The following is a 13,430-nucleotide window of genomic DNA, read 5'->3' as shown; positions in this document are numbered from 1 at the left end:
ATTAAAAGCTACTCTGCAAACTGGGCAATGCTGGGAGACTAGGAGTTATTTTCTTACTTAACTGTTTTCATTCTTTTGTCTGCATCTGAATAATAGTGCAGTTTCCATTCCGTGACAGATGGCCCAGAGAACTGGTTCCTCAGTGACCTTGTTGCACTTAATTGTAGTGAATAAGGTCATCTGTAAATGCGTGATAGGTACCTTCTCTGTGAATAAGCCATTCTCTGTAAGGAAGCCCAGAACATCTCAGGGCAAAATTATGAAGGAAGGAGAGTTTTGCTATATTGGGTGTTTTCATTTTCTCTCTTTTGGTGCTTTTCTTTCTCCTTTGAGTAAATACACAGTGGGTACACACTGCTACCATGGTGTTGCCTGGTTGCTCAGAAGCCCAGGGAAGTCCCTCACTTATGTCCTTCCCAAGCCACCTATCATCTTTCAAATTTAACACAATCCCCTCACCTTTCACCAGACCCAGGTTCCTCTCAGTGTTCTGCTGTTGGCTAATAAGGAGGAAAGCACCTAATATGCTTTTTCAAAAAGAAAGTACTAGCTGGGCACAGTGGTGCACACCTGTAACCCCACTGGCTCTGGAGGCTGAGGCAAAGTTCAAAGACCTCAGCAACTTACTAAGGTCCTAAGCAATTTAGTGAGAACTGTCTCAAAATAGAATATAAAAAGGGCTGGGGGATGTGACTCAGTGATTAAGTGTCCCTGGATTCAATCCCTGGGGCTACTATGGAGAAATTCTGGCATATAGTGCCTTTTCTGCTTTTGCTAATTTAATAATTTCCTTTAAATTTATAATATGGTTTACTGCAGGAGTTAAGATGTAGTGATGAGATTTTAAGAACTCTATCAGGATAGTGGGGAATTATTTCACAATGAGGGCCCTTTATGACACCCCTCAAATTATACAAGTAGTAATAGTGATAAAATAAAATATTAATTCATATTTATATATGCCAGGTGCTTGGTATTTGTGTCTTATTCAGTCCACCTCAGCAACCTTTTAGACACTTTCATTTCTCAGAGTTTTCAAGTAAAGAAATAGAGCTTGGAGAGGTTATAAGTTTTTTGTTTGTTTTTTGTTTTGGGGCATGAGGGATTAAACCCAGGGGTGTTTAACCACTGAGCCACATTCCTACTCCTTCTTATTTTTGATTTTGAGACAGGGTCTTGCTAAGTTGCTTAGGGCCTTGCTAAGTTGCTGAGGCTGACTTTGAACTTGTGATCCTCCTGCCTCAGCTTCCAGAGCAGCTCTGTACTCAGTTGAATAATTTCTTATACAGTAGAAACAACCACCACTACCACAAAACAACAATAACAACAACAACAAACTCTACTAACATTCAACACCCTATTTGACTTTGGAAATAATTTCTCACTGAATTCCAAAATCACCCAGGAGAGAACTCAAACCTAGGCTTTTCCTTCTGATATTCAAAGCCTGACCTTAAAGATATTGCTACTTTGGTATTTATGTTAGAGATATGTTCATACTTGAAATAGGATGTTCATGATACATGGAAGATTTTTTAAGAGATGGCATGTTCCAGGCAGAGTTAATAACCACATGCTCTATCTTGACATGAAGCTGAGCAAACAGGGTAAATACTAAAAGTAATACAAAAGACAGATGTGACAGGCATAAAGCTGGGATTTTATAATAGGATCAAGCAAAGAAACACACCCTGGAACTTAGAAATGATATCCTTCCCAGTATACTTATTATATCTCAGACTGTGGAAGACCCACTGAGCCCAGTGGGTCCCATCTTGGAAAATCTGCACCACGAGGGATTCTTAGAAATAGATCAGGGTTACATGGTCTATTTTTAATAACTCAGAAGGCCTAATGAAAAGCAAAATTAAGACAAATTAGATTAACTACATATAACTAAATATATTTTTGGTTGGTGAAACAAATAAAACATTACATTTAAAAAAAATAAGTTGATGTTTTTCTTTGATAGATACACTTTGCAAATGTGTTGTAGCAAAAGGAATTAAAATTAAAGAGAATGTGTGGCTGTGAAAAAATAAATAAGCATTGGTATAATCTAATGTTTATCAGATGAAGAAACATGGTTCAGAGACAGTAAGTGATTTAAATAATCATGTAGTGAGTTCATGCCAGGGCCAGCTTTGGAACTCAAGTCCTAGTTTGGTGCAGCCTTTGCTGAATCTCCTACTTCTACAGCAGTGGTTCTCCATTTAAATTATATTCAAAATCAATTGCCAGTGTGTTACCCCATCAGGTTAATTAAAGAAATCCTACTTGTACTTAGTTGCTCATCTGAATAGGTGAGAAGCCATGTATAGAACCAACAGAAATAACAGAATATATAAATTATATTCTGATACTTGGGAATCAAGCCTGGTTTTCTTCATTGATTTAATGTGCACCCATCTCAATCTACTTTGTGTTCACTGTCCTTTGTTTTGGTGAACTACAATGTGCTGTACCTATGGCCCTCTGGGGAGGCATAAAATCAGGTCCTCCTAGGAGCTGTTAGGAGCACTGGCTTTGCCACCTAGAAATTGGGCAAGTTACGGATCCTCCTAAATCCTCAATGCCTTTATTTTGTAAAATGGAGTTATTAGTACCTAGATCATAATATTTGTATTTTTCCATATATATTTCAAATACTCAGGCAGAATTCAGTCATAGTAAATGTTTGAAAATGATCATCATTATTATTCTCATTATTTAAAAATATTAATCTATTGCTCATTTGCAACAAAAGGTAGTGATAGGAAAATAGACACTTTTAAATGCTAATATGTTTTCTATAAGATGCTGGCTCCCTGCCTCCCTGCCCCACCCCAGCTAGCACTTACCTGTAGTCTCTTGCCCAATGAAGGTCAGTAGGAGCCCACTGGGACAAGACACATTTAGGTTTTGGAAGACAGGAACGTAAGGAGTCTCTTGTACAACAGGTTCTGGTTCTACTTCTTCCTGCAAATAATTTTGCATGTAAATAATTGCCTGTCATTCTTTAAATGAGCTATTACTTGTTTTGATTAAGAAAGGTCTTGGTGAGTGCTTGTGACATAACTTGTGAACAGCTAACTAGACCCTGCAATAGATCCTGAAAGGATACTGAGTCATTGCCAAGGTGAAGTTTATGTTCTTCTTGTAGAATGGCAAATAGACAGATGAGAAAATGATATGATGGTACCAAATGGCTGGCATGTCTTTCCTCGGGAAAGGGAGATATTAAAGTTAATGAAAATAATCGGGAAAGGATTTGTTATGAGTTGGACCTGGAATGTCTCTGAACAGCTCATGTGTTCAAGGCTTGGTACCCCATGCAGCGATATTCAGATGTGGGGTTTTCAAGGAGTGATTGGATCAGGAGTCCTTTGATATCATCAGTTGATTGGTCTGTTGATAGGTTCATAACTGAATGGACTATTGGGAGGTGGTGAAAACTGTAGGAGGTGAGGCCTGGTTGGAGGAAGTAGGTCAATGAGGGTATACCCTGGAAGGATTTGTCTTGTCCCTGTCCTATTCCCCACTGCTTCAGGGCTGCCATGAGCTGAGAAGCTTTCTTATTCCATGTCATTTTCCCATGATGTTCTGCTTCATGTCAGATCCAAAGCATTGACCAATTGAAAACTCTTGAAACTGTGAGCCAAAATAAATGTTTCCTCCTTTCAGTTTATTTTCCCCCCAGATATTCTGTGACAGTGATGAAAAGCTAATACAGGATTCATGGAGGAAATGGGGCTAGAAAAAGGCCTTGAATAATGCCTCCACTTGGATGTACAAGGTGTAAGGGGAATGCTATGGTCTGAATGCTGGTGTCCCTTCAAAATTTACCCAAAGTGCAGGCCCACCATGGAGACAGGCCTTTTGGGAAATAAAGCCATCAGGGTTCTGCCTTCAGACTAGGATTAGTATCCTTATAAAAGAGGTTGAACAGAGTACCCCTCACCCTTTCTGCCAAGTGAGGACACATAGAAGGTGCCATCTATGGGACATCAAGTCTGCCCCACCTTGGTCTTGGATTTCTCAGCCTCTAGATCTCAAGCAATAAATTTCTATTATTTGTAAAATAACTCAGTCTAACATATTTTATAATAGCAGCTCAAAAAGACAAAGACAGGTGGAATGTGCAGGAACCAGCATACCTTCTGCATTTTTTAGTGTGCTTTTTATAATTAGGTGCTAAAGTTATTATACTAATATAGTGTTTGCATTTATCTATTTATAATGAACATGCATTGCTTTTGTAGCAAGTGAAAACACTACAAGGAAAAAAAAAAGATAATAAAAAGTGATTTATAAGTTAATGAGAGTTTGGGTATATGCCCTTTAAAATTCTGATAAATTCTTGGGCAGAATGTCTGAATTCTTGCTTGAGTAAATGTACAACTCCTAATGATAATCATTTCAGCTTTTCAGTTGGTTCTCTAAATACTATCTAATTGCTGGATCCATCTTTTCTAAATAGTCTTCTATTGTAGATCATTTAGATTTTTCTGTCTTTGTTTCTAATAGAGGAAAAAATATGCATGATTAGCTAAAAATTAATTAAAAACTGAAAGCAAAATTAAGAAGAAAAAGGCTTATGAAATTCTGTAGAATGAATGGCAAAACACAGACCTGCCATGTCAAATTTATCATGACACACAAAATCAATAATAATCTTCTCTAACCCTTCCATTATCATCAATTTTTAAAAACAATGAGTGAACAGATATGTGTGCTACCAAGTTTCTTTGGACTAAATTCATTTTAAATGAATTATCTGTGGTTATTCTGTTCAAAATTTGAGCTCTTGATTTAAAAAAAAAGATCAAGTCACCTGGCATGAGAAAACACATTTGGTATAGCTATGTAAAAATGGTGCAAAGGCAAATTAACATTTAAACCTTAAAAATTTTAAAGCATCAGACTGTGATATCTAGGTTCTTGAGCATTTTTCACACTTTTTTTTCCTTCTAATAAGTTGATTATTTGTACTTTTTATTTTTAGTGGTAAATATAAAGAATCAAGTAGTTTTCTTGTTGTCCCTCTTTTATGGCTCTCCTTTGATGGAATTTTGGTCTGTATTCCATTAGCAAAATGTTTAAAATTAAAGCCTATGTGTGTGTTTGTGTGTGTGTGTGTGTGTGTGTGCATGTGTGTCCTATGATGAAGGGCTGGGGTTAGAAGGTCGGCTACCCTTTAACCAGCAATGGGCTGTCCCTTAGTCTGGATGAATTCTCAGCACACCAGTGTCTAAGTCCAAGTCTAACAAATGGAATTGTTTCTGTTGCTTAGTTAGACACAGATCTGTGTCTTCTGATTGTTATTTATCTCCAAAGAGCTCTATAAAGTAATAAATGTAGGAAACAGAAGGAATTTATCTAACAAAAGCAAAGACCACAGTGAGGAAAAGACTGAGTTAAGTTGTTCAGAGCTCAGAATTAAGAATCCGAGTCAGTTTTTGTAGGAGAATGTCTCCTAAAGTGAGACTACCTAGTAAGGTGAATGGCTATTTGTCCCAACTTTTTGTGGCAAATTCTTATAGTTGAAACTATGAGGAATAACAATGTGTCTCTCCAATAAAAAGTATACATACTATGTTTTAGTCATCTTTTTAATTGCTGTGACCAGAAGACCTGACAAGCACAATGTAGAGGGAAAAAAGTTTATTTTGGCTCATGGTATCAGAGGTCTCTGTCCGTCCATGGCTGACTCTACAGCTTTGGGCCCAAGGTGAGGCAGAACATCATAAGTGAAAGAACATGGCAGAGGAAAGCAGTTCAGGACATGTCAACCAGGAAGCAGAGACAGCTTTGCTCATCAGAGACAAAATATAAACCCCAGAGGCATGCCCACCTCCTCCAGGCACACACAACCTGCCCACAGTTACTACCCAGTGAATCTGTATTGATGGATTAATCCATGGGTTAGGTCACACCTCTCAATGTAATCAGTTCACCTCTGGAAATTCTTGCAATGTCTCAGACATGAGCTTTTGGGGGACACCTCCTACGCAAACCATAACACACTATGATAATACCACTGACAGAAGTAAGGGTTTTTAAAAAGTTAACATTGAGGCCGAAACAATTTGGGAATCTGTGTCAAGATTCATTTACCTTTTTCTCTTCTTCTTTTGGGTGCTCTTCCTCCTTAATGGATTCTCTGGCTTTTTCCTTGGTTTTTGCTTTCCCTTTTACTTTACCCTGAGGAATGTTTACTATAACAGGAATCACCGTTGTAGTGAGTGCTGAAGGGATATTCAACATTATATCCAAATTGGGATCCTTTTCTTCTATAAACAGGAAAAGCAAAAAAAAAAAAAAAAAACCAAAATAATTGAACATTCATATTTGATATGCTTGTTAAATTTTAACACATCTAAAAATTTTACACAAGTTGGCAGCAATTTTTGCCTTTTTAGTTGTATGTATTTCATAGGGGTGATATTCACTTAAAAATCAGGATTATAGTTAGAAAATTAGAAAGATTTTATGCTTTAGTATGCTTGATTGAGCCATTATTTCTTGCTCTCACATCTACAGCATAAACTCTTTAATGATACAGCACTACACTTCCATTCATTTATTTGATAAATGAAGCACACTAAGTTCTTGTTAGTCAGCTTTTTGTCACTGTGACCAAAATAACTGAAAAGGACAACATAAAAGAGGAAAAACTTGGAGCTCATGGTTTCAGAGGCTGAGTCCATGTCTGGCTGACCCCATTGCTCTGGGCCTGAGGTGAGGCAGAACATCATGGCGGAAGGGCATGACTGAGGAAAGCTGGTCAGGTCATAGCAGCCAGGAAGCAGACAGAAAAAGAGAGGAATAGGCCAGGTGTAGATATAGTCCAGGTGATGCCCCCATGAGCTACTTCTCCCAGCCACGCCCCACCTGCCTACAGTTACCATCCAGTGGCTCACTTGAATTATCAATCCACCAAGTGGATTAATTCAACGATGAGATTGCAGCTCTCATAATCTAATCATTTCACCTCTGAACGTTGTTGCATTGCCTGACATATGGGCTTTTGGGGGACGTTGCTAGATCCAAACCATAACAGATCTGAACTCAAATAGCAGAATATAAGGACATATTAAATAGGAATATAATAAATGGTACAAACAAGGGAATCCAGAAAAGAAATGGATTATTTCTGGCTGAGACGATAAATGAAGTTTTCTTGCACTAGATCTATTTTTTCCGTGTTTTAAGAGATTGTTGGGCAGTTTCTGCCAGCCGCGCAAGCACCGCACTCAGGGCTGAAGTCTGGGTTAGAGACGGGGGAAGGAAGCGGTCCATCTCGGTTCTCCACACCGGTCAGACCACAGAGGAGGCCAGCAGCCACCATGTTGGTAAACTGACGTCACCATACCTGTTTTTGACTGACCGCAGCTCATTCAGCCATAGAACAGGTAATTTCAGGCTGCAATTCGCCTGCGGCTTGCAGACAGATTGCTAGGGTTCAGCGCCTGGGTGCTTCTTAAAATCTGATCTTATCGGAGTGAACACCGAGCGCGGGGTGGCCGAGTTCCGGCTCCCGGAACCGTCCCGGAACCGCCCTGGCTCAGGGCTGCGGAGCCTGCGGAGGCTGCTTCTTGGACCCTGCTACTATCAGAGCAAACACCAAGCACTAAGAAGCCGAATTCCGGCTCCCGGAACTGAGCCCGCGGGGACTGCTTCTTGGAGCTTACACTTATAGGAGCTTACACCAAGCACGGAGAGGCCGAGTTCCGGCTCCCGGAACCGTCCCGGAACCGCCCTGGCTCAGGGCTGTGGAGCCTGCGGAGGCTGCTTCTTGGACCCTGCTACTATCAGAGCAAACACCAAGCACTAAGCAGCCGAATTCCGGCTCCCGGAACTGAGCCCGCGGGGACTGCTTCTTGGAGCTTACACTTATAGGAGCTTACACCGAGCACGGAGCGGCCGAGTTCCGGCTCCCGGAACTTCCCTGGACCGGGGCTAGGAGCCCGCGGAAACTGCGTCTCGGTCCGGGTCCTGCTGAGGGCCGGTCAGGACTCACCCATTGCTTGGGTTGCCCAGCAAGGGGAACGAAATGCTGCCATTCGCATAGGATACCAACATGGCAGAGATCTGATGTCAGCAGAAAGCGGTGGAGGAGAGATCTTCATCAATACCAGCGGTGACATAAGCAGTTGGTCTCCTGGTAAGGGGGGTGAGGCTCAGTCACCCGAGTCTCCTCAATTTGTCCTCGAGCCAGAGGGAAGGAGCCGGGCCGCCGCCAGCCCCCGGAGCAGGCCCAGCGGCTCGCCAGCGTGGTGACCGCGTGACCCCAATTGGAGAGGGGGCGGAGCGGAGCCGCCACCCACACCCGCCAGGTGGGCAGACCCACGACCCAGTAGTACATGGGCGTGGTAGGAGGGGCAGGGCAGAGCTGCCCTTCGCGCTTGCAAGGTAAACAGACCTGTGACAGCCTGGCGGGTCAGGCCCAGTGGCCTGCCAGTGTGGTACACACGTCATCCCAACTCGAGTAGGGGCAGAGCAGATCCTTCTCCCACGCCCGGATCAGGCCCTGCCGGTGTGGTGGTCACGTGACCCCAATTGGAGTGGGGGCGGAGCGGAACCGCCACCCGTGCCCGCAGGGTGAGCAGACCAGTGATCAACCTGCAGATCAGGCCCAGGGGTCCGCAGGCGTGGTAGGAGGGGCAGGGCAGATCCGCTGCCCCCGCCTTCAAGGTAGGCAGACCTACAACAGACCGGCGGATCAGGCCCAGGAGCCTGCCGGCATGGTACAAACACCACCCTAATTGGAGTAGTGACAGAGCAGAGTCACCTCCCTTGCCAGGAACAGGCCCAGCGTCCTGCAGGCGGGGTAGTCACGACACCCCAATTGGAGTAGGGGCAGAGCAGAGCCTCCACCCGTGCCCGAAAGGTGGGCAGATCTGCGACCGACCAGCGGGACAGGCCCAGTGGCCTGCTGGTATGACAGACACGTCACCCCATTTGGAGTAGGGGCAGAGTAGAGCTGCCGCCCGCGCCTGCAGGGTAGGCAAACCTGCAACCGACCGGCGGATCAGGCCCGGTGGCCTGCCGGCGTGGTACACTCGTCACCCCAATTGGAGTAGGGGCAGAACAGAGCCGCCACCAGCTCCCAGAACAGGCCCAGTGACCTGCTGGCGTGGTAGCCACGACACCCCAATTGGAATAAGGAGAGAGCAGAGCCGCTGCCCGCACCTGCAGGAAAGATACGCAAGCAGTATGAAAAGACAAGGAAAGAAAGGACCACAAGCAATGCAGGTCAACGCAAGTTTAGAAGAGGTAACAGCTGCAGCAGATGGAATGTCAGATAAAGAATTCAGGATATACATGCTTCAGATGATCTGGAGTATCAAGGAAGACATTAAACAGCAAAATCAGACAATGAAAGATCACTTCGACAACGAATTACGCAAACAAATCCAGGAAGCAAAGGATCAACTATACAGGGAGATAGAGGTTATAAAAAACAAGCAATCAGAAATCCTAGAAATGCAGGAAGCAATAAACCAACTTAAAAACTCAATGGAGAATACTACCAGCAGAGTAGAACACTTAGAAGATAGAACGTCAGACAATGAAGACAAAGTATTTCAACTGGAAAAGAACATAGACAGCTCAGCAAGACTGTTAAGAAACCATGAGCAGAACATCCAAGAAATATGGGATAACATTAAGAGACCAAACTTAAGAGTCATTGGGATACAGGAAGGTACAGAGCTCCAAACCAAAGGAATGAGCAGTCTATTCAATGAAATAATACAAGAAAACTTCCCAGACTTGAAGAATGGGACAGAATCCCAAATCCTAGAAGCCTACAGGACGCCGAATGTGCAAAATCATAAGAGATCCACACCTAGACACATTATAATGAAGATGCCCAACATACAGAATAAGGAGAGAATTTTAAAAGCTACAAGAGAAAGGAAGCAGATTACATTTAGGGGTAAGCCAATCAGGATAACAGCTGATCTTTCAACACAGACTCTGAAAGCTAGAAGATCCTGGAATAACATATTTCAAACACTGAAAGAAAATGGGTTCCAACCAAGAATTGTGTATCCAGCGAAATTAAGCTTCAGGATGGAGAATGAAATTAAAACCTTCCACGATAAACAAAAGTTTAAAGAATTCGCAGCTAGAAAACCATCTCTTCAAAACATCCTCGCCAAAGCATTACAGGAAGAGGAAATGGAAAATAACAATGAAAACCAACAGTGGGAGCTAGGACAGTAAAGGGGGGGGGGAATAATCAAAGAGGAAAACAAACAATGTTTAGTAACAGAAATAAACAAATATGGCTGGAAGAACAACCCATATCTCAATAATAACCCTAAATGTTAATGGCTTAAACTCACCAATTAAGAGACACAGGCTAGTAGAATGGATCACAAAACAAGACCCAACAATATGCTGCCTACAGGAGACGCATTTGATAGGAAAAGACATACATAGGCTGAAGGTGAAAGGTTGGGAAAAATCATATCACTCATATGGACTTCGGAAACAAGCAGGCGTGTCCATACTCATATCAAATAAAATAGATTTCAAGCCAAAGTTAATCAAAAGAGATAAAGAGGGACACTACATACTGCTTAAGGGAACCATACACCAACAAGACATAACAATCATAAATATTTATGCCCCAAACAATGGTGCAGCTATGTTCGTCAAACAAACTCTTCTCAAGTTCAAGAGTCTAATAGACCACCACACCATAATCATGGGAGACTTCAACACACCTCTCTCGCCACTGGACAGATCTTCCAAACAAAAGTTGAATAAGGAAACTATAGAACTCAATAACACTATTAATAACCTAGACCTAATTGACATATATAGAGTATACCACCCAACATCAAGCAGTTACACTTTTTTCTCAGCAGCACATGGATCCTTCTCAAAAATAGATCATATATTATGTCACAGGGCAACTCTTAGACAATATAAAGGAGTAGAGATAATACCATGCATCTTATCTGATCATAATGGAATGAAACTGAAAATCAACGATAAAAGAAGGAAGGAAAAAGCATACATCAATTGGAGAATGAACAATAGGTTACTGAATGATCAATGGGTTATAGAAGACATCAAGGAGGAAATTAAAAAATTCTTAGAGATAAATGAAAACACAGACACAACATATCGGAATCTATGGGACACATTGAAAGCAGTTCTAAGAGGAAAATTCATTGCTTGGAGTTCATTCCTTAAAAAAAGAAAAAACTAACAAATAAATGATCTCATACTTCATCTCAAAATCCTTGAAAAAGAAGAGCAAAACAACAGCAAAAGAAGTAGAAGGCAAGAAATAATTAAAATCAGAGCTGAAATTAATGAAATCGAAACAAAAGAAACAATTGAAAAAATTGACAAAACTAAAAGTTGGTTCTTTGAAAAAATAAACAAAATCGACAGACCCTTAGCGATGCTAGCGAAGAGAAGAAGAGAGAGAACTCAAATTACTAGCATACGGGATGAAAAAGGCAATATCACAACAGACACTTCAGAAATACAGAAGATAATCAAAAACTATTTTGAATCCTTATACTCCAATAAATTAGAAGATAGTGAAGGCATAGATAAATTTCTTAAGTCATATGATCTGCCCAGATTGAGTCAGGAGGATATAGAAAACCTAAACAGACCAATATCAATTGAGGAAATAGAAGAAACCATAAAAAGACTACCAACTAAGAAAAGCCCAGGTCCGGATGGGTATACAGCAGAATTTTACAAAACCTTTAAAGAAGAACTAATACCAATACTTTTCAAGCTACTTCAGGAAATAGAAAAGGAGGGAGAACTTCCAAATTCATTCTATGAGGCCAACATCACCCTGATACCTAAACTAGACAAAGACACTTCAAAGAAAGAAAACTACAGACCAATATCTCTAATGAACCTAGATGTAAAAATCCTCAATAAAATTCTGGCGAATCGGATACAAAAACATATCAAAAAAATTGTACACCATGATCAAGTAGGATTCATCCCTGGGATGCAAGGCTGGTTCAATATACGGAAATCAATAAATGTTATTCACCACATCAATAGACTTAAAAATAAGAACCATATGATCATCTCGATAGATGCGGAAAAAGCATTCGACAAAGTACAGCATCCCTTTATGTTCAAAACTCTAGAAAAACTAGGGATAACAGGAACATACCTCAATATTGTAAAAGCAATCTATGCTAAGCCTCAGGCTAGCATCATTCTGAATGGAGAAAAACTGAAGGCATTCCCTCTAAAATCTGGAACAAGACAGGGATGCCCTCTCTCTCCACTTCTCTTCAACATAGTTCTCGAAACACTGGCCAGAGCAATTAGACAGACGAAAGAAATTAAAGGCATAAAAATAGGAAAAGAAGAAATTAAATTATCACTATTTGCAGATGATATGATTCTATATCTAGCAGACCCAAAAGGCTCTACAAAGAAACTATTAGAGCTAATAAATGAATTCAGCAAAGTGGCAGGATTTAAAATCAACACGCATAAATCAAAGGCATTCCTGTATATCAGCGACAAATCCTCTGAAATGGAAATGAGGACAACCACTCCATTCAAAATATCTTCAAAAAAAATAAAATACTTGGGAATCAACCTAACAAAAGAGGTGAAAGACTTATACAATGAAAACTACAGAACCCTAAAGAGAGAAATAGAAGAAGATCTTAGAAGATGGAAAAATATACCCTGTTCATGGATAGGCAGAACTAACATCATCAAAATGGCGATATTACCAAAAGTTCTCTATAGGTTTAATGCAATGCCAATCAAAATCCCAACGGCATTTCTTGTAGAAATAGAGAAAGCAATCATGAAATTCATATGGAAAAATAAAAGACCCAGAATAGCAAAAACAATGCTAAGCAGGAAGTGTGAATCAGGCGGTATAGCGATACCAGACTTCAAACTATACTACAGAGCAATAGTAACAAAAAACAGCATGGTACTGGTACCAAAACAGGCAGGTGGACCAATGGTACAGAATAGAGGACACAGAAACCAATCCACAAAACTACAACTATCTTATATTTGATAAAGGGGCTAAAAGCATGCAATGGAGGAAGGATAGCATCTTCAACAAATGGTGCTGGGAAAACTGGAAATCCATATGCAACAAAATGAAACTGAATCCCTTTCTCTCGCCATGCACAAAAGTGAATTCAAAATGGATCAAGGAGCTTGATATCAAATCAGAGACGCGCCGTCTGATAGAAGAAAAAGTTGGCTACGATCTACATTCGGTGGGGTCGGGCTCCAAATTCCTCAATAGGACACCCATAGCACAAAAGTTAATAACTAGAATCAACAAATGGGACTTACTCAAACTAAAAAGTTTTTTCTCAGCAAAAGAAACAATAAGAGAGGTAAATAGGGAGCCTACATCCTGGGAACAAATCTTTACTCCTCACACTTCAGATAGAGCCCTAATATCCAGA

General features: G+C 40.9%; 1 protein-coding gene across 2 annotated transcripts in view; it reads right to left on the bottom strand.

The window, feature by feature from the left end:
• Spag17 (sperm associated antigen 17) overlaps window positions 1-13,430 on the bottom strand; it is a 212,105-nt gene that overhangs the window by 69,516 nt on the left and 129,159 nt on the right. For both annotated transcript variants that reach the window (XM_046458329.2, XM_058583589.1), the window contains 2 exons: window positions 6,097-6,272; window positions 2,841-2,958 (listed from right to left, as the gene is read on the bottom strand). In XM_046458329.2, coding sequence (XP_046314285.1) covers window positions 2,841-2,958; window positions 6,097-6,272 — 294 coding nt within the window. The remainder of the gene's footprint in view (window positions 1-2,840; window positions 2,959-6,096; window positions 6,273-13,430) is intronic.

The sequence above is a fragment of the Marmota monax genome, unplaced genomic scaffold (genome assembly GCF_021218885.2).
Source record: "Marmota monax isolate L192 unplaced genomic scaffold, Marmota_monax_Labrador192_F-V1.1 WCK01_AAM20220418_F8-fsc00087, whole genome shotgun sequence".
Taxonomy (NCBI): Eukaryota; Metazoa; Chordata; class Mammalia; order Rodentia; family Sciuridae; genus Marmota; species Marmota monax.
This window is presented reverse-complemented; position numbering and strand designations above follow the sequence as displayed.